The sequence below is a fragment of the Pelophylax lessonae genome, assembly GCF_965119305.1.
Source record: "Pelophylax lessonae genome assembly, chromosome: 5".
NCBI lineage: Eukaryota > Metazoa > Chordata > Amphibia > Anura > Ranidae > Pelophylax > Pelophylax lessonae.
The window spans coordinates 410727901-410749741 of NC_138772.1; the positions used below are offsets into that span (position 1 = coordinate 410727901).

Here is a 21841-nt window from a genome sequence, read left to right on the forward strand (position 1 = left end):
ACTGAGGGAGAACCAAGAAATCGCTGCTACTGAAAAAAAGGAGAGTATGGGTTGAAGTCACCCATAACAGCAGGACTGTCCTTATAACAAAATGGATTTCACTGACCAATCAGAATAAACCTGGTCTGTCCTGGAAGTGCTGATGGAGAAGAGGGAGATCAGCGGAGATCCTAAATCCCCAAAAAAAATTCCTGGTATGCAGTCTTGTTTCTGGTCAATGACTCAAAGAGTAATAAAGCATAACTAAGTAAATTTCTTTGTTTTGAGTGGAGTGGAGAGGGATTACAACCTCTGTCTGATTTTTATTGCTGCTTGTTTTCCCATTAGGGGGATTCACTGTCCTTTTTTGTCCTGTTTACAATTATCACTGAGAGTAAAAGGGAAAGAAACTCCAAAAGTTTGGGTTGTCACCACAACGGGAATCAAGGAGAAATCTACCTAATCTAACTCCTTCTTATTTTCACTATGGGACACAGGAACAGGGAAGTAAAGGAAACTCACCCCCCCCCCCCCCAAAAAAAAAAAAAAAAACTGTCAGGGGGTTAATAAAACTTCCATACTCTATCTATTATTAAGAAGTTTAGCCTTCAATTCTACTTTAAAGCCAGCAGGTCATCATGCCAGCCAGACAACTAGCACTTTCGGAAGGAAGTCAACAATGACAGCCCTTTCCCATGGCATGAAAAGTTTATCCTTTATTTATTTATTTAGATGTAGCTTTGAATTAAAAAAAAAATATATATATATACATATATATATATATATATATATAATTATTATTTTTTTTTTTTTTTTTGGTCTGCAAGCTACTGCAATGCTTAGCTGAAAAACGGGGAGAAAAAGTTCAACCTAGATGAATGTCCTCATGTAGCTACCAATTCTCAGCAGAACCATGGATGAGTTACTTATTTTCTTATTGTTTACTAAGTCAATAACCTGAATCAGCAGGTTTGTCATTATATAGGTTCTGATTTGCACATACTCTTCTTTCTAGTATAGATTCTTTAGCTCATTGCTTGCCCCATTTGTCGAGAAAAGTACCAAGGAAGCCACAAATAGCATGGCTTATTATAATACATTAGCCCTACTGACGATTTTCATTTTCTCTGATGCATTCCATTGGGTAAGTGGCTGTGATGTTTTTAATGGTGTAACGACACAGTGTTTTGAAGCAATGCACATCTGTGCTTTGTGTATTTGTCTTTGTTTATATGAGATTTTCTTATATATTATAGAAATAGATAGATAGATAATTAGATAGATAGATAGATAGATAGATAGATAGATAGATAGATAGATAGATAGATAGATAGATAGATAGATAGATAGATAGATAGATAGATAGATAGATAGATAGATAGATAGATAGATAGATAGATAGATAGATAGATAGATAGATAGATAGATAAACTAAATTGATCTTTTATGTACTGCAGTTTTCTTTTTCTTGAATTATTTATATAATGTATGTTTTGCAGCTTTGTTTGTACATGCAGAAAGGCTCTTGTAAAGTACGTTCACAATAACATCAAGGATTTGTCGTACAATTGTTACTATAGGCTATCTACAAGGCACAGGCTGCCACTCTTTTATCGTGCCATTTACAAGCTTAATATTCTTTCTTACTTTTAACTGTGATTTATTTTCCAACAGTACTACAATGTATGGTTTCAGATGAGACTGATTGCTAGGCACATCATTTATACAATTCACTTACCGTAATTCACTCAATGATGTGGCTTTTGGTCCTGGTCATGTGGCTATTTTTTATGTTGTCCTAATATACCTATTACAAATATCCTTTCACTTGTCTCCTTGGAGCTGCATGGACTCAGGCACCCTCTACACTGCTGGCAGTTATTCAGTACAACCTCACCCCGAGCAAGTTTAGCATTATATTGTAACATTTGCTTAAACGTTATCAGGCTGAGCACAAAGATGCTTTTTAAAGCGGAGTTCCACCCAAAAGTGGAAGTTCTGCTTTAAGGACTCCTCACCCCCCATACATGCCACATTTGGCATGTCGTTTCTTTTTTGGGGGGAACAGGTACCTAGTTTTGAAAGGTACCCGCTCCATTTCCACTTGGAACGCCGCAGCGCCCCGAGCGGAAGTTTTCCTCTACCCTCCCCTCCCTGCAATCTTCTGGGAAATATCACGTCACATGCCTGTCCATTGAGGAGGCACAGCAAGACTCGTGCATGTGGCTGTGAAGCTGCAAGCTGTCACAGCTGGGTGCCCACACTTGTGACGCTGGCGCCAGGGAGAGGCAGGGGAGAGAACCGAGGGTTCGGGCTGCCACATCGCTGGATCATGGGACAGGTGAGTGTGTGTTCATTAAAAGTCAACAGCTACAGTTTTTTAAACTGCTGACTTTTAACCACTTGCCGACCATCTGCTTCACATATACTATGGCAGGTCGGCTCTATTGCGTGAAACAACATACCTGTTCGTCGTTTTGTGCAATAGCCATTAGGAGCACATGTGCCGATTGGCCAGAGGGGGAGTCAATCAGCAGGTCCGGCGGACGGGATGTCCATCACCACCCGCGATTACTTGCTAGAGACAGAACGGCGGTCTGTCACAGATGAACACAGGGATCTTGTGTTCCTACTATTCAGGAACACAGATCTCTTTATCTAGTGGCTCCATCCCCCACACAGTTAGAAATCATCCCCTAGGCACACATTTAACCCTTCGATCGCCCCTGGTGTTAACCCCTTCCCTGCCAGTGTTAATAGTACAGTAACCATGCATATTTTTAGCACTGATTACTGTAGTAATGTCACCGGTCCCCTCAAAATTGTCAGTTAGGTGTCTGATCTGTAATGTATATGAAAAATCTGCGCTATGGTGTACCTGCCCAGCTGCAGCCTACCTCATATATAATCCCACCAGGGGGATATAAATGAAATGGAGGGAAAAAAAGCGGTAATTGGCGCTGCTTAGTACAAGAGGGAGTGAACTAATGGAAATCACAAATAACGATAGTGACTATAAATTAATAAAGTACTAGCGTGTGCCAAGTGCAAAAAGTGCTTAAAGATTTTAGGAGAGCTATATACATTTACATTGTTATCGTTATTTATATCTATATGCATTTTTTGCACTTGGCACACGCTAGCACTTTAATCATTTATAGTCACTATTGTGATTTGTGACTTTCATTAGTTTCCAAAGCAGCGCCAATTATCTCTTTCATTTCCTCCATAGGTGTCCGATCTGTCCGCCACAATTTCGCAGTCCCGCTAAATCGCCGCCATTACTAGTAAAAAAAAATAAAATTGCCATAAATCTTTGCCTTAGTTTGTAGATAATGCCTCGTACACACGCACCGATTGTTGGCCGACCGATCGGCCGTCTTTTGTCCAGTGTTGTTGTGTTGGTTGAAATGTGCTCTAGACTGCACCCGAATTTTGTCGGCCAACAACAACCAACTGCAGAAGTGATGTCATGTTCTGGTTTACTTTCCGTGTGTTTTTTCTTCTCTGAGCATGCCCAGTCTTGCTCATCTGATTTTTGTCTGCCGAAATCTGTACTGACTGACGAACAATCGGCCGTTCTGTTGACGGCCAACAAAAATTTTATAGCCTGCACACCAGATTTTGTTTGGCCGAAAAGTCGCAGTCGGTTGTCGGAATCATCATACTAACAAGCCGACAATCGGCCGATCGGACGTTGGTCGAAAATTCACGGCCAACAATCGGTGCGTGTGTACGAGGCTTAAGATAACTTTTGCACAAACCAATCAATATTCCCTTATTGGGGTTTTTTGTTACCAAAAATATGTGGCAGAATACATGTTGCCCTAAAATGATGAAAAAATTTGAGTTTTAAATTTTTTTATTGGCTGTGTTTTATAGCAGAAAGTAAAATTGTTGTTTGTTTTTTTTTTTACAGAATTGGCGCTCTTTTTTGATTATAGCGTAAAAAAATAAAAACCGCAGAGGTACACAAATACCACCAAAAGACAGCTCTATTTGTGGGAAAAAAAGGCCATCAATTTTATTTTGGGTACAGCGTCGCATGATGGTGCAGCTGTCAGTTAAAAGTAATGCACTGCTGTATCGCAAAAAAAGGCCTGGTCATTAAGGGGGTAAAGACTTCCAGTCCAGAAGTGGTTAATAAACACAAAAAAGACTGGAACACTGCTTTAATATAATTAGTGAGCTGCAGTATGATTAATGTTTCATCATAAACCTATGACCAATCTCTTTATTAACATTACTTTTTAAGTCTAAAGTTGTTGGTTTACAGGTCAATGGGACCAAATACAGAGGTATCAGAGCACATCCACAGAACTCAAAAAGTGAACATTTCCTATGTGTGTTAATTGTGCCTGAGCTGTATGGTGAAAATGTACCTTTTTTATGGAATTCTTCCTGGAAATTAGCAGTATATTTGTATGTGAGTGTGCCTAGGCACTCATATGCATACTGCCTCATAGCATTATATCTGCAATGTGAGGTATAAGGCAATACTGCCTCTGATTGGTGTTCTCATGAGTTTTGGAGTGAGATTTGGTTTTATCTGTGCTAATATAAATAACATTGAAGTACGCTGCCAACTAGCAATAACAGCAATAACAACACTAATAGCTGCAGCAAACACAAGGCTGGGTTCACACTATTGCAAATTGGTTGCAGGTTTCCCCGCATCCAACTCGCATGTCAGGAAATTGTGACCGGCTCTCTATGGAATCGGTTCACATATCTTCGGAGCGGCTCTGGTGCAAAGTGCACAGGGGTCCGATGCGTCTTCTGGTTCATTTCAGGTCTGAATTCAGCCAAAAAGTGAGACTGAAATCGGACCTGAAACGGTAAACAGGGACGCATTGGGCCCGTGAACATCCATGCGATTTGATTCCAGTCCATTCCTGGCCATAAATAGGGTCCTGCACCATTTTGGTGCAAATATGATGCAATTTGAGCCAAACAAACTGTATGGCTGAATTTGCATCGCACAGACATCGCATGTGATGTGCACAGTAATGCGATGCAAATTACGTGCGATGTCTGGCATCACACCAGTGTGAACCCAGCCTAATTGGCCGGGTTCACACTAGATGCAGTGCAAATTTAATCACAACCGGTTCATGCGAACTGATTGTGGAGTGTATGTTAAGTTAAGCCACACGTACCGATTGTCGGCCGTAAATATTCGGCCGCCGACCGATCGGCCGATTGTAGGCTTGTTAGTATGATGCTGCTGACAGAGCATTTTCGGCCGAACAGAATCTGTCGTGCAGGCATTAAAATTTTTGTTGGCCAACACCAGAACGGCCGATTGTTCGCCAGTCAGTACAGATTTCGGCTGACAGACAGCAGATTTGCAAGACTGGGCATGCTCAGAAAAGAAAAAAGACAAGGAAAGTTAACCATCACATGACATCACTTCTGCAGTCGGCTGTTTTTGGCCGACAAAATTCGTGTGCAGTCTTTTGCAGTTTTCAACAGACACGACAGCCCTGGACAAAAGACGGCCGATCGTTCGGCCGACGATCAGTACGTGTGTACGGGGCTTAAAAACGTCACTACGCAATCAGTCTTCAAAACGTAGCGCGATTTGCAGAATTGGATCGCATGGGTGTGAACACCCATCGGATCCAATTCTGGTGCGGACAAAAAAAGGGTCCTGCCAGAGTTTGGTCCGAATGCGATGCAAATTCAGCCATACAGTTTGTATGGCTGAATTTACATCATGCAGACATTGCATGTGATCTGCACAGCAATGCGGTGCGAATCACATGCGATGTCTGGCATTGCACTAGTGTAAGAACCGTGCCTGGTACCCAATAAAAAGTAATTGCTACATTGCTGAGATTACCCCAACCTAAAATATGTGCTTATGAAGTGACAGTACCGTAAGCAATTCTATTGTTATCAGAAAAACCAATTAGTGCCTAACCATAAACAATGTGTCAACTGTGTGTGAAACTTTTATAAATATCTATAGTGTGCCAACACATAATGTATCACATTTCTAACATAGGTAAAGTGCTAAAGTGCTGTGCAAACTCGATCCCTTATAACATCAGGTGCTTTACCTTAGATAAATGGCAAATTCAGTGTAAAAATCCAGAAAAATAAAAAATGATAAAAAAAAAAGTTAATCATATGTCACTAAGTGAACAAAACAATATGAAAATAGTCCCAAAAATGACCCAATGGAGTCCTCCTTATCAGAATGATAAATAAACGTGAACAACACAAATTTCTTCAAGATCTTATAATGCTTCTGAAACACTTTCTTGTGACAAAAAAATCTTCACTTATGCCTAAATTTATCTCACCAGATTGCAATGTAAGCAGCACATCTTCTTTATAGGATTAACCTCTGCAGAGACCATAGACCAACGATTACTCTCTGATAATGTGGATGTCTTAAGCCTCGTACACACGCATCGATTATTGGCCGGGAATTTTCGGCCAATGTCAGATCGGCCGATTTTCGGCTTGTTAGTATGATGCTTTCGACAACCGACTACGACTTTTTGGCCGAATAAAATCTGGTGTGCAGGCTATAAAATTTTTGTTGGCCGTCAACAGAACAGCCGATTTTCCGTCAGTCAGTACAGATTTCGGCAGACAAAAATCTGATGAGCAAGGCTGGGCATGCTCAGAGAAGAAAAAACACACGGAAAGTAAACCAGCACATGACATCACTTCTGAAGTAGATTTTTGTTGGCCGAGAAAATTTGTGTGCAGTCTAGGCACATTCCAACCAACAAAACGCAACTCTGGACAAAAGTCGGACGATCGGTCGGCCGATAATCGTTGCGTGTGTAAGAGGCATTAGATCCTCAGGAGCCCAACATATAGAGGTGAGAGAAAAGAACTTTGCATAGTGTAAAATCTTTAAAAAACAAGTTTATTATTTGGTTCTCTCACATTTAGCCCGCGTTTACATTGAATGCGGCTTTGAAATCCTGCGACTTCATCTGAACTTGAACAATTTCAAAGCCACGTTTCAGTTCAACTTTAGGGGGCGACTTTAAAAACATCTGTGCAGCTTCGTGTAGGACCTTTAGAAAACACTTGAAAGTTTAATAAAAATTGGTGCACTCATATTTAAAGGTATCTTTGCTGACATTGGTAAATAAACATGAAATCAAAGGCGGGTTCCTTTCGACAATACCAACGCCAGGAGCGGATGCAAATCCAGCAAAGCTTGATTAGCACATCAAACACCTGCCCTAGGGTGGGCATTTGATTTTGTTATTTACCGTATGTCAGAAAAGACACCTTTAACCACTTAAGCCCCGGAAGATTTTACCCCCATTCCGACCAGGGGGTATTTTGCGATTCGGCACTGCGTGACTTTACCGGACAATTGCGCGGTCGTGCGACGCTGTACCTAAACAAATTTGGCGTCCTTTTTTTCCCACAAACAGAGCTTTCTTTTGGTGGTATTTGATCACCTGTGCGATTTTTTGATCACGCGCTATAAACAAAAAAAGAGCGTCAATTTTGCAAAAATAGCAATATTTTTCACATTTTTTTATATGAAATTCCCCAAAAAAAAATGTAAAAATCTAAATTTTTTAACATTTTCGGCCAATTTGTTTTATGCTACCTATGTTTGGTAAAAAAAAATCGCAAAAAGCGTATTTTGATTGGTTTGCGCAAAAGTTATCGCGTTTACTAACAAAGGGAAAGATTTTTGTCATTTTTGTTGTTTTTTTTTAACGCGTAATGGCGGCAATCTGCGATTTTTTTTGCGGTACTGCGACATTGGGGCGGACAGATCGGACCCTTGACTGACATTTATGACACTTTTGGGGTTACCAGTGACATTTCTACAGTAATCAGTGCTATACATATGCACTGTTACTGTAAAAATACACTGGTAGTGAAGGGATTAACTTTATTTGGGAGGGAGGGGCTGTGTGTGTCCCTAGGGGCGTGCTTTCTACTGTGATTGGCTGTGGCTTGAGCTGTAAGGACACTGATCAACGGATCTACATAGTAGATCCGTGTGATCAGTGTTTTTACACCGAGGAGAATGACAGGCAGCTTGTTTACACAAGCCGCCTGACTTTCTCCCTCTCCCCCGCCGATCGCCGAGTGACCGGCGGACATCGGGTCCGCCACCACGCGGGAGCGGGAGCGCGCCTCCGGGGGCGCGCGCTCGCTCCCTAGACCCTCACAAGCTAGTGACGTAGCCCTACGTCACTTTGCCTGTGAGGGGCTGACTGCCAACGTAGATCGGCGTTAGGCAGTCGGCAAGTGGTTAAACCCCCGTTCACATCGGTGCAATTTGACATACGATTTGACCGGCATCTCAAAATCACAGCCTATTGCTGCCAATGGGAGCGTCCCAATGGATGAGATACCTTTAAATATGAGTACACCAATTTTTATTAAACTTTCAGCTGTTTTCTAAAGGTCTAAAGCCTCGTTCACAAGCAACGATTATCGGCCGACCGATCGACCGTCTTTTGTCCAGTGTTGTTTTGTTGGTTGGAATGTGCCTAGACTGCACACAAATTTTCTCGGCCAACAAAAACCAACTTCAGAAGTGATGTCATGTGATGGTTAACTTTCCGTGTGTTTTTTCTTCTCTGAGCATGCCCAGTCTTGCTCATCAGATTTTTGTCGGCCGAAATCTGTACTGACTGACGGAAAATCAGCCGTTCTGTTGACGGCGAACAAAAATGTTATAGCCTGCACACCAGATTTTGTTCGGTCGAAAAGTCGCAGTCGGTTGTCGAAAGCATCATACTAACAAGCCGAAAATCGGCCGATCGGATGTTGGCCGAAAATTCACGGCCAACTATCGATGCGTGTGTACGAGGCATTACTCAAAGCTGCACAGATGTCTTTTAAGTCGCCCCCTAAAGTCAGACAGAAATGTGGTTTTGAAATTGTGCAAGTTCAGATGAAGTTGCATGATTTCAAAGCCGCATTCAATGTAAACGAGGGCTAAATGTGAGTGAACCAATTTTTATTAAACTTTCAACTGTTTTCTAAAGATTTTACACTATGCAAAGTTCTGTTCTCTCACCTCTATATGTTGGGCTCCTGAGAGTGATCGTTCGTCTATGGTCTCTGCAGAAGTCAATATTATACAGAAAATACGCTGCTTACATTGCAATCTAGTGAGTTTGTTTTAGGCATATGTGGAAGTTTTTTCGCTTAAGAAGGTGTAATAGAAGTAATATAGTAAGAAGATCTTTTTAGACCCCATTCAGACAGGGGCGAAGCGACTTGCTGGGGCGACCTGTGAAGTGCACTGCGACCTCGGCGCAACATGCACGGACTTCATATTATTGAAGTCAATGCAAGTCGCCTCCAGGTCGCCCCAAAGTAGTACAGGACCCTTTTTCTAAGTCGACCCATTAGAATGGGTCCTGTGCTAATCAATGGCAGGCAACCCACCGCAACTTGTCAGGCGACCAAGTCGCCTGACAAGTCGCGCTAGTGTGAATGGGGTCTAACTGAAGAAATTTGTTATTTACACACACTATATAGTTACATTGTAGTTGAGGTTGAATAAAAACAATAGTCCATCCAGTTCAATCTGTGTAGGTGTGTGTGGACGTATTCATTTCCCATACCCCTGAATGTTTTGATCTTGGAAATGTATGTCCAAGAGTCTTTTAAAATGAGCCATACTCCCCACAATTACTACCATTTGTGGAAGCGAGTTCCACAATCTTATTGCCCTTACTGTAAAAAACCCTTTGTGTAGCTTAAGGTTAAATCGCTTCTCCACTAATCACATTGAATGGCCTCGTGTTCTCTTGCACTCCTTGCGACTGAATCCTTTTTTTTTCTTTGCTGAGATCTCCGTTGAGGTATTTGTAAATTACTGTCATGTCCCCTCTCAGGCGTCTCTTCTCTAGGGAGAATAACTTGAGCGCTTGTAAACCCTCCTTATAATTTAGGTCCTCCAATCCCCTAATTAGCTCAGTAATCCCCTGTACTGTATATATTTATCATTCTGATAAGGAAGACTCCATTGGGTCATTTTTTTGGGATTATTTTCATATTGTTTTGTTTACTCAGTGATATATGATTCATTTGTTTTAATTTTATTCTTTATTTTTCTGGATTTTTGCACTATATTTGCCATTTAAAGCATCTGATGTTATAAGTGATCTAGTTTGCACAGCACTTTAGCACTTTACCTATGTTAAAAATGTGATGCATTTATGTGTTGGCACACTGATTTGTTTTCACGGTTTATATTTTGGAATTTTTGCACTATAATTGTTTATGTTAGAAATATGATACATTAATGTGTTGGCACACTATAGATATTTACAAACGTTTCACACACAGTTGACACATAGTTTATGTTTAGGCACTGATTGGTTTTCTGATAACAATAGAATTGCTCACGGTGCTGTCTCTTCATAAGCAAACATTTCAGTGTGTAACAATCTTCATGTGTAACAATCTTCAAAGCAGTGTAATCCATGCTCCACCATAAATAAATGAGTCCTCCATCACCAGCTGAATGGTGCACTCACCTTATTGGTGGACCCGTATGAACCTATACAGGTCATCCATGCTCAGCTACAATAGATCCTCAGTAAAGTGTCACAATCCAGAATTCACTCCTTCCCATAGATTGGCTCTATCGCAGGACGATTCGCTTTAGGTGCAGCGCCTCTAAATAGCTCACCATACAGAAGAAGGGAAAGCTGCAAGATAGTGCAGAATGTTCGATTTAAATTAAACAATTAAAAAACGCTTACACATTTACTCACATTTCTTATGCACAATAAAAACCTTGTTCCTGACTCCTCCAAAATTCAGGTGTATATTTCCAGCATCTAACTAACAGGGCTAACAGGAATGTGGTTTGACTCCACCTCCACGCGTTACGTGATACGTATATATATATATATATATATATATATTAAATGTATACAGTTGGTTAGAGCTGCTCATTCACAAGAATTGCATGCAAAATAATGGTACCGCTTTCAGCACCTAAAATCCGAAAGAATCATACCGCCAGGGAGGTTAACACATTTAACCCTTTGATCACCCCTCCTGTTAACCCCTTACCTGTTAGTGTCATAAGTACAATGACAGTGCATGGTTTTTTTATGCACTGATCACTTTATTAATGTCACTGGTTCCCAAAAAAAGTTTTTAAAAGTGTCAGTTAGTGTCCCATTTGTCCGCTGCAATGTCTCAGTCCCTCTAAAAGTTACTGATTGCCATCATTACTAGTAAAAATAAATAAATAAAACTATCAAAAAAATATCCAACATTTTGTAGACACGATAACTTTTGTACAAACCCTTTGGGCAGGCTTGCTGGCGTGAACCATAAAGGATGGATTTGTTGGGTCCAGGACATACTGTCCTCTCCACCTCCCTGAAATAGGATGCTGTGATGCTATCCTTTCCTGCCTGAAGCCACTTGTGTACCATAAATAGGCTGTAACCACCGTATATCTCTAAGTGTATATCAAAACTATTACCCCACTGGGCTCGTTTAAAAGAAGAGGAAACTATAGGTGGATATATGAAGTGCAGCTATTAGTGTTGGTCACCTATACCCTCAAAATTATTTGAATATATCGGAGAATCCCGGCAATCAAGCTAGAATAAATTGCCTCTATAGTATAAAAAGCGTTGCTCTTGTGGTGATGGAGAGGCTGGACACTTTAGCTTAGAGAAAAATGTGAATATAGGTACAATATGGAGGCTGTATATGAACACTGAAGGAGTTATATTTATTATTCTGTGTGTCGCTACAACTTGCCACCTCCTGAGTCATTTAAAAAGGAAATACCGGTCTATTTTGGTCTCTCAGGCCCTGAGGAAGCCTTGAGCGAAACGCGTCGGCTTGCTGGGGACCTACATTTACCGCATTCCACTCTGAGACCTATTCTCCATCCTACACAGGCTTTTGTTTTTTCCCTCACGGGATGTATTTCTATATTTCAAATGACTCTTATTGATTGATTTTATAAGGAATTTTCTCTCTATATTAATTTGTCCTTGTGAACATGTGCATGTTTGCCCATGTTTTTTATCTCTAACTCAATAAAATGTTAAATTGTTTTATATAACTGGTTTTGTGTGTGATCCTTCTACTCCCACTGGCCCGTAAAGCCCCATCTTTCTCTATCTCATTTTTGTTATTCATATTAGGGGTAAGGGCCCATCTACACGGTACCTTTGTTTGTGCCACATGTGTGCATTTGTATTTTGCAGCTAAGCAATAAGGTTAGCAATAAGCTAAAAATAATGTCACAGCTAAAGGGAAGAGCTGCATGCAACGTCTGCACTTTTGAGCCAAACATTGTATCTGAGGACCCACTTAAATTTGTAAGGTGTACACTCTGAGGTGTATTTATAAAATATTCTCAGAGCTATTTATCCAGCAAATCTGCATGTACAATGTAATGTGTGAATGCTGGCAAAATCGATTATTTCTAGATTATTTTCTCTCCTGGTCAGATGTGCTTCATTCATAAGAATAGCGTGAATCAGGAAAATACCAGACCATAAGCACTAGATGGAGCTGATGATCTTAGGAAAGAAACACTTATTTACTATAATCATAAGCTCCATCTAGTGGCCATAATGCAGTATTTTCCCGAACCACTCTGTTTTTATGAATGAATAGCATTTCACCTGGAGAGAATATGTCATAGTAACATTTGATTTTGCTGGCATTCACACAGAAAACAACTATATACATTTTTGCAGGATGAATAGCTCTGAATATGTTTTACACATACACCCATAGAGTTTAAGTGCTGCTATGTACGTCATCTGGTTTACAGGATACTGTGCACACAAATCTGCTTATTTGTCACCATTAAATAAAAATTATTTCTTCCATTTTAAGGCACAAGGCACACATGGGGAAGCGGATTCCAAGTGTCCTCTCATGGTGAAGGTTCTGGATGCTGTGAGGGGAATCCCAGCAGCCAAACTGCCAGTGAAAGTGTTTAAACAGAAAGAAGATAAGAGCTGGGATCTGATCTCTTCTGGGTGAGTCAGCCCCCTTTTCTTCAGAATAAATAAATGAATACACGTCTTATGCCATCTACTGTATGTTAGCCAGTTTCATTATTATCAGCACACAAATCACCCTGTATAAATAAACACAAATGCAACATAAATCTGGATATTACACAACTATAGTGACTAATTCTTTTCCCCCCCAGAACTACATCATCTGACGGGGAAATCCATAACCTCGCTACTGAAGAACAGTTTGTAGAAGGAATTTATAAGCTGGAATTTGCAACTAAACGATATTGGAGCAAGCTTGGTCTATCTCCATTCCATGAATACGTTGATGTAAGTTGATGTTTTGATGTCACGAATGATGGGGGGATTCACCAATATGTATGTTATTATGATGGCTTCTATGAGGGCATATCAGGATAAAAGTTTGAAAGCTGCCTTTGGTAACCTCTTTTTGTAGATGTATGTAATAGAGCAGTGGTCTCAAAACTGAGGCCCTGGGGTCAGATGCGGCACTTTGCTTGCCTTTATCCAGGCCTTGAGTCATTATTCCAGCTACTGACACCAACAACGGAGCACTATCATAGGCGTGCGCACAGGGTGTGCCGGGTGTGCCTGGGCACACCCTAATCACCTAGGGCACATTAGCATTATCACTCTGTTTGCCAGTAAGGAGATGGGAAAGATCTCCCTCGGACCTGCTCTGCCATAAGAGAAGTGCCACACACTTCTATTTCACTTTGCCAGCAGGGAGAGTAATGTACCGGGGCCATATACATGTAGGCAAACACATGCATGTGTATTTAAACTTTGGGGTGCACACCCTAATGCAATAGGCTGCGCACACCTATGAGCACTATTCTTTCTACTGACACCAATGATGGGGCATAATTCCTTCCACTGGCAACAAAAATGGGGCACTATTACTCCCACTGACATCAAATATTTCTCCCCCTAATACCAAAGATCGGGCATTGTTTACTCTCATAGGACACAGTACGGCCCCTTTGCTTAGAAAGTTTGGAGACCCCTAGAGCAAGGCATCCATTTCCTAATAAATCAATACATTTGTTCTCAAATCCTGGAGAAGGTAGTATTTACACTGGGCTGCTAGCACTAAGAACTCATGTGAATAGTGTACCTGGCCAATATTTTCTCCCCTCCAAAGAAATACTGATCCCTGCAGGCAAAACAGCTTGTGTATTCAGCTGTTTAACCACTTGCCTACAGTGCACTTTCAACCCCTTCCTACCCAGACCGATTTTCAGCTTTCAGCGCTCTCACACTTTGAATGACAATTACTCAGTCTTGCAACACTGTACCCATAAAACATTTGTGTCCTTTTTTCACACAAATAGAGCTTTCTTTTGATGGTATTTAATCACTACTGGGTTTTTTATTTTTTGTGCTATAAATAAAAAAAAGACTGAAAATATTGTGAAAAAACACATTTTTCTTTGTTTCTGTCAAAATTTCTGACAAAATTTTGCAAATTAGTAATTTTTCTTCACAAATTTTGGCCAAAATTTATACTGCTACTTATCTTTGGTAAAAATAACCCAAATAAGTGTATATTATTTGGTCTTTGTGAAAGTTATAGAGTCCACAAGTTATGGTGCTAATCATTAAAAATGTATCACACTTGATCACACCTGATGTACTGAAGGCCTATCTCATTTCTTGAGACACTAAAAAGTCAGGAAAGTACAAACACCCCCCAAATGACCCCTTTTTGGAAAGTAGACAATCCAAGGTATTTAATAAGGGGCATGGTGAGTTTTTTGAAGTTGTAATTTTTTCCCACAATTCTTTGCAAAATTAAGATTTTTTTTTTTTTTTTTTTTTTACAAATTGACGTATTAACAGGTTATTTCTCTCACACAGCATATGTATACTTGCAACTACACCCCAAAACACATTCTAATACTCCTCCTGAGTATGGCGATACCACATGTGTGAGACTTTTTCACAGCCTAGCCACATACAGAGGCCTAACATCCAAGTAGCACCGTCCGGCATTCTAGGAGCATAAATTACACATATAATTTCCTGACAACCTATCGCACTTTTGAAGGCCCTGGAGCACCAGGACAATGGAAACCCCCATAAAATGACCCCATTTTGGAAAGCAAACACCCCAACGTATCATTTTTGAGGCATAATGAGTCTTTTGAACGTGTCATTTTTTACCACAAGTTTTTGGAAACTGTGGAAAGAAAATGAAAATGCATTTTTTTTTACACAAAGTTGTCCATTTATGAAATATTTCCAACACATAGCATGTACATAGCAAAAATTGCACCCCCAAATACATTCTGCTATTCCTCCTGAGTATGGCGATACCACATGTGTAACACTTTTACACAGCCTGGCCACCTACAGAGGCCCAACATCCAAGTAGCACTTTACACAAAGTTGTCCATTTATCCACTTTAAAACTGGGCCTATTTTTGACACTTGGTGTTTACAAGCTAAAATAATTTTTGTTTGCTAGAAAACTACTTAGAACCCCCAAATATTATATATTTTTTTTAGCAGAGACCGTAGAGAATAAAATGGAGATCGTTGCAATATTTTTTATAACACCATATTTGCGCAGCAGTCTTCCAAATGCAATTTTTTTGAAAAAAATTCACTTTTTTTAATTAAAAAATAAGAAAACAGTAAATTTAGACCAATTTTTTTCCATAATGTGAAAGATAATGTTACGCCGAGTAATTAGATACCCAACATGTCATGCTTCAAAATTGCGCACGCTCACAGAATGGCGCCAAACATTGGTACTTAAAAATCCCCATGGGCAACATTTTAAAAATTTCTACAGGTTACCAGCTTAGAGTTACAGAGGAGGTCTAGGGCTCAAAATTATTGCTCTCACTCTAACGATCGCGGCGATACCTCACATGTATGGTTTGAACACCGTTTACATTAGTGGGCGGGACTTGCGTATGCGTTCGCTTCTATGCGCGAGCTAACGGGGACAGGGCGCTTTAATTTTTATTATTTTTTTTTCCCTATTTATTTTATTTATTTATTTTTTTTTTTACAGTTTTAAAAAAAAATGTTTTGATCATTTTTATTCCTATTACAAGGAATGTAAACATCCCTTGTAATAGAAATAGGCATGACAGGTCCTCTTTATTGTGAGATATGGGGTCAAAAAGACCTCACACCTCACAACTACACTAAAAAAGAAAAAAAAAAATTGTTGAAAAAAAAACAAAAAACGGCCCTTTAAACCGGTTGCTAGGCAACGACTTTTGACTTAGCTCCGGTCCTCCAAGACCATAGAGTCGAGTGAGGGCCATCTTGCCCTCACTCGACTTCCTGTCTCTGAGGATCCGGGACCGGATAGTTTTCCCCGCTGCCGGCGGGTCCGGTAAGCTGGGAAAACATCTGGGACGCGGCGGGAGGGGGGCACCTCTTTCCCTGCACCGTAAGGGTAATTCCACAGCGAATCCGCCACTGGGACTACCCTTATCTGAAAGCCGACCGCCCACCGTTTAAAAAAATACCGGGGTTATGGGGGCTATCTGCTGCCATAACCCCAGTATTTAGCTTTAAATGGCCGACATAAATAGTCGTTAGGCGGTCGGTAAGTGGTTGCATGTACTGTATATAGCAAAAATTGCACCCCAAAATACATTCTATAAAGGAAAGTGTACAGGAATAGTCCGAGTCCATCTCCGATCCGCTACTATTAGCGATTTCAAATTCCGAATCGGATTCGGAATTGGATTCGGATACTGATGAGAGCTCTCCTGTGCTCTCATCAGTCATGGAGAGGACCTGAAGGGCCTTCCCGCTGCTGTACATCTTTTTGACATGCTGGCTGTGATGGGCTGTGCGACGGGTGACGGTTGACTGCGGATGATCACTGATGGGTGGCAGGTGACTGATAGGTGGCAGGTGACGGTCACTGATGGGGTGACAGATGACAATGACTGATGGGTTGACAGATGACGATGACTGATGGGGTGACAGGTGACGATGACTGATGGGGTGACAGGTGACGATGACTGATGGGGTGACAGGTGACGATGACTGATGGGGTGACAGGTGACGATGACTGATGGGGTGACAGGTTACGATGATTGATGGGGTGACAGGTGACGATGATTGATGGGGTGACAGATGATGATGATTGATGGGGTGACAGATGACGATCACTGATGGGGTGACAGGTGACGATGATTGATGGGGTGACAGATGACGATCACTGATGGGGTGACAAGTGACGATTGATGGGGTGACAGATGACGATCACTGATGGGGTGACAAGTGACGATGATTGATGGGGTGACAAGTGATGATCACTGATGGGGTGACAAGTGATGATCACTGATGGGGTGACAAGTGACGTTGATTGATGGAGTAACAGGTGACGATGACTGATGGGGTGACAGGTGACGGTGATTGATGGGGTGACAGGTGACGGGCGATGGTCACCGATGGGTGACAGGTGACGGGCGATGGTGCACGGCGGTACTGATGGCAGTCTCTGGTGACAGGTGAACTTTAGGCTACGTTCACATGTGAGCGTAGCGATCATGGGCAGAATCACCGCGATTCTGCCGCCGATCTGGAAATCATTGCAATTTGCGGGGCGCCTGTGCGTTGCCCGTGATTCGCAATAGCACCCCAAATGCTGTGCGATGTTTCTGCGATTTCCACCTGCCGAATCGCGGTAATATCGCGCAAACAACGCATGACGCCCCAAATAAACTCTTGTATCTTTTTTGGGTGTCATGTGTTCTTTGCGCGATGTTACCTTGATTCGGCAGGCGGAAATCGTGGCAACTTTGCACAGCATTTGGGGTGCTATTGCAAATCACGGGCAATGCACAGGCGTCCCGCGATTTGCAATGATTTCCGAGATCGCGGGCAGAATCGTGGTGATTCTGCCCGCAATCGCTACGCTCACATGTGAACGTAGCCTTATGGGTGTCAATTTCTGGGCACTGATGAGGTGACTGTTGGGTGACAGGTGCAATTGGGGGGGGGGCTGAGGACTGTGTGGGGACCTTTATTGGTGTGCTTTTACATTGTGACATGTGTACAGAGCAGTAACTCACTGTTTCTGGCTCTGCTCTCCTCACACTGGAAACTGTGTGAGGGGAGAAGAGCTAGTAACAGTGAGTTACTGCTCTGTGTTTACATTTTGTGATCGGCTGTGAATGGCTGCGCGCTCCCGATCGCGCATGCGCGGTCTTCTTCCGGGCTTTCCCATTGTGATCGGCTGTGTGATTGGAACACAGCCGCAGGGCGGCGCGCACACGATCGCGCGGCCGCCCTGCCTGAATGGGCGGACGTCATATGACGTCCGCCCAGACCAATGGCCGCAGCGTCCCGCCGTCATTTGACGGTGGGCGGGCGGCAAGTGGTTAAAAAAATAATATGTGTAGCGCTATCAGAAAATATTAAATATTACTGGCAAGAAATGAATATATATAAATCAGTGCCATAATTGTGTACTCATAAATACATATAAATAAAACCACTGTGAAATTAATCAGAATGTTGTATCAATAAATTATGAACACATATGTGAACCAAAGTAATAGTCAATGCACCAAAAAAAAAGGTATAAAAAGAAAATCCAATCAATCAGTGTCCAAAAAGATGCATCAAATAATATATATATATGTAGTGTTGAAGGAATTTCAAGGAACCGCAAGTCCCAGCAGGTAAGTCCAAATTCCACAGAACCAAGAATAAGGAAAAAGAAAGCACACCCATGAAGGATCACCAAAGAAGCAATCTAGCAGCTTACCAAAACGAATTTGTCACCCAAACTAATGGATAGACCACTGTAGGCTTGATGGTAATATTAGGAAAATCCACCAGGTGTCACTCCACTAATAATAGATAACTCAGGTCTGGTATTCATTGGCATATAAAAGATGATAATAGGGACATAGTGTGACTCCGTAAAAACAATGAATTTATTTAAATACACAAGGTATAAAACTCACATTTTTGGAAGACATCATACAGCATATAGATTGTGAGTACAAGGATCCAAGTGTTGTGGCCTCTCCATACACACCAACAACTAGAAGCCGGCTAGTGGGGGTGTGGTCACATCACGTCTGACTCCACCCGACCAGTTTCATCATATGTTTGACGTCGTCAGGGCGCCCCTGACAACGTCAAACATATGACCGGTTTCGTCATATGTTTGACGTTGTCAGAGGCGCCCTGACAACGTCAAACAAATGGCGAAACCGGTTGGATGGAGTCAGACGTGACGTGACCACGCCCCCACTAGCCGGCTTCTAGTTGTTGGTGTGTATGGAGACGCCGCAACACTTGGATCCTTGTACTTATAATCTATATGCTGTATGATGTCTTCCCAAAATGTGAGTTTTATACCTTGTGTTTTAAAAAAAAAAATTCATTGTTTTTACGGAGTCACACTATGTCCCTATTATCATCTTTTATATGCCAATGAATACAGGTGTTCTGACAGATTGCTATACCCTGTCAGATTGCTATACCCCTGTCACTTCCGGTGAATTTTCTTTTTTTTTTGCACTCATGCTCATTTTTTTTTTTTTCGATTATATTTCTCGCACAATTCTTCCATCATTGTATTTAAAACAATTTCCAACATGCCCAATCACTCAAATTTGATGGTCGTACGAAAAACACCCGTTGCTGCAGATATTACACTAATGGTGCGAAATTCAAACAAAAGTTCTTAGATAACATTTTCTAAAGGAAATTCTTTTGAAATTCGCCCCATGTATGGCTGGCCTTAAAACACATTCCCAGACAAAACACAAAACATTTTTTTTTGTTTAAGATAGAGTGTATAAATGGTAAACCTCTGTCATTCCTTTATTGATGTTTGTGTCCCCATTTAAATCTTTATTTTTATTTCCTATTTCATGAATACCAGATAAAACAGGAAATAGGGTAAAATCTCCCAATTTGCTGTCCATTTCTCAGGTGCCTTACAGAACAGGATGTGATGTGAGGGATTATCCCACCAATGGGAACACAGCAGAACACATAATTATTTTTTACTGAAGAGGGTTCAGAATTATTGGCAGAAATGTTTTGCTGTTTGTGTTCCCATCAATGAAATTTCACCTAATTTTCTGCCCAAGTGACAGGCGTCAGATAGAACAGGAAAAGGAGAGAAATCCCCTTTATAGGGACACAGACAGCATCAGCAGTCTCCAAAAAAACCTCTGTAATGGGATTACGGGTAGCCATTCTAATACTTCTCTTCTTTCTGGCTGAAGTTGGGCTGTAATAAGTATGAAGAGGATATCCCAACAGGAGATTGGGTAATTATGTAGGTAAGCTAGATCATTCTGATTTTGAAGGCTAAAATGTATAACAATGGGGTCTAGATAAATCAGGTGATCCTATAAAATGATATAGAGATTATAATGTAACATGGTGGTCTGCTCTGTTTGCTGCAGGTTGTGTTTACTGCGAATGATGCTGGACACCGTCACTACACCATCGCTGTGCTCCTCACTCCGTATTCCTTCTCTACAACTGCTGTGGTCAGCGATCTCAAGGAAGCCCATGTTTAAGTTATGACGATCCATCTTTGCTTATTACACGTGTTATGTTTTGTAGCTTTTGTTATTGTTTTGTATCCTTTCAAACTCTAATTCCAGGTTTAGGTTATGTTAACCGTGGTGTTAAATAAAGTTTTCTTCACGACAAACACATAAGTAATTGTGTCACTATGGGTTTTGGTTGCCTAACAACACAGCCATCATGTTCTTATGGGTGATCCATTATCATCAGTGAAACCAGGTTTTGTTTGCTTTTTGAGCAGTGAGTTTGTTTTAGCATTCATGCTTACTAAAGCAACTTGGTGGCTAAAATCGAAGTGGCCATAAAAGATGCCCCTACAAAGAAGAGAGAAATGACACTGATACCGCAATGCCCACGGGTGTCAAATGCCTATGCACCTGATGAGATCAGTGGTTCCTAGGAGCCCAGGAAGTCAAGTTGGAAGTGTTGGTTCCTGTTGGCACTTTTTGTCACTTCAGTGGCATTTAGCATTGTGGACCGTGGAATATGTATATCTACTGTGTACTATCTTCATTGCTGGGACATCCTATATGAGTCACTTTGTGAATAATCTGATTTATGAAAGTAGGTTTATCAATACTTGAAAGACAAATGGGGGATTAGAAAGGTTTTATTTGTTCCCTCACTGGAGAGAATTGGATCATACTTTATTGTTTTTTTCTTTTTTTGCCTTCCTCTGGATCAACTGTGGGTATAAAATAGTGTATATGAAGGTTTTTTTTATGTGTGTGTTTTTTTTCTGTGTTGGCTAAACTGGATGGACTTGTGTCTTTTTTCAACCAGATTAAAGTGTTTCTAAAGTCTTAAGGTTTGCATTCTATGCATTAAGGTGAAAAAACTTTTGTGCTGCAGCTCCCCCCAGACCTCCCCTTTTTCTTACCTGAGCTCGATCCAATCCAACGATGTGCAAGAGAAGAGCAACTCCCGCTGCTGTCTCCCTCCTCATTAGACAGATTGATAGCAGCGAGACCCATTGGATCCCACTGCTGTCAATCAAAATCTGTGACATGGGAGTGAGGGGTGGGGCCGAGTCTGGCTGTCTGTTTTAATGGATGTAGCAGCAGGACTCGGAGCACTCACAGGTGCCCCCATGGAAAGTGGCTTTCCGTGGGGGAACCTGCCAAAAAGGAGGAACCTGGACTGCCAGCAGGGGACCCCAGAAGAAGAGGATCTGGGCTGCTTTGTGCAAAACTATTGCACAGTTTTTTTATTTTAAATGAAGAACAAAAAAAAAAAAAAAAACGAAGCTTTAATAACACTTTAACTGTGTAACTATAGCAAGACTTCATCTGGAAAAAAAATTCACAAAACCCAAACAGCCCCTCCCTAGCCTC

General features: G+C 41.2%; 1 protein-coding gene across 1 annotated transcript; it reads left to right on the forward strand.

The window, feature by feature from the left end:
- Positions 1-987: 987 nt before the first annotated feature.
- On the forward strand, positions 988-20641 carry TTR (transthyretin). Its single transcript, XM_082259406.1, has 4 exons — positions 988-1123; positions 12820-12965; positions 13142-13277; positions 20381-20641. The coding sequence occupies exons 1-4, from the start codon at positions 1061-1063 to the stop codon at positions 20495-20497; spliced, it is 462 nt and encodes a 153-aa protein (XP_082115532.1). The 5' UTR covers positions 988-1060; the 3' UTR covers positions 20498-20641.
- The last annotated feature ends 1200 nt before the right edge of the window (positions 20642-21841 follow it).

What these genes read in the sequence shown, in the direction of transcription:
- TTR (XM_082259406.1), top strand. Translation starts at nt 1,061, where the DNA reads ATGGCTTATTATAATACATTAGCCCTACTGACGATTTTCATTTTCTCT. An exon ending in TGGGATCTGATCTCTTCTGG is followed by an intron (nt 12,966 to 13,141) that starts GTGAGTCAGCCC and finishes TTTCCCCCCCAG; the next exon opens with AACTACATCATCTGACGGGG. An exon ending in CATTCCATGAATACGTTGAT is followed by an intron (nt 13,278 to 20,380) that starts GTAAGTTGATGT and finishes TGTTTGCTGCAG; the next exon opens with GTTGTGTTTACTGCGAATGA.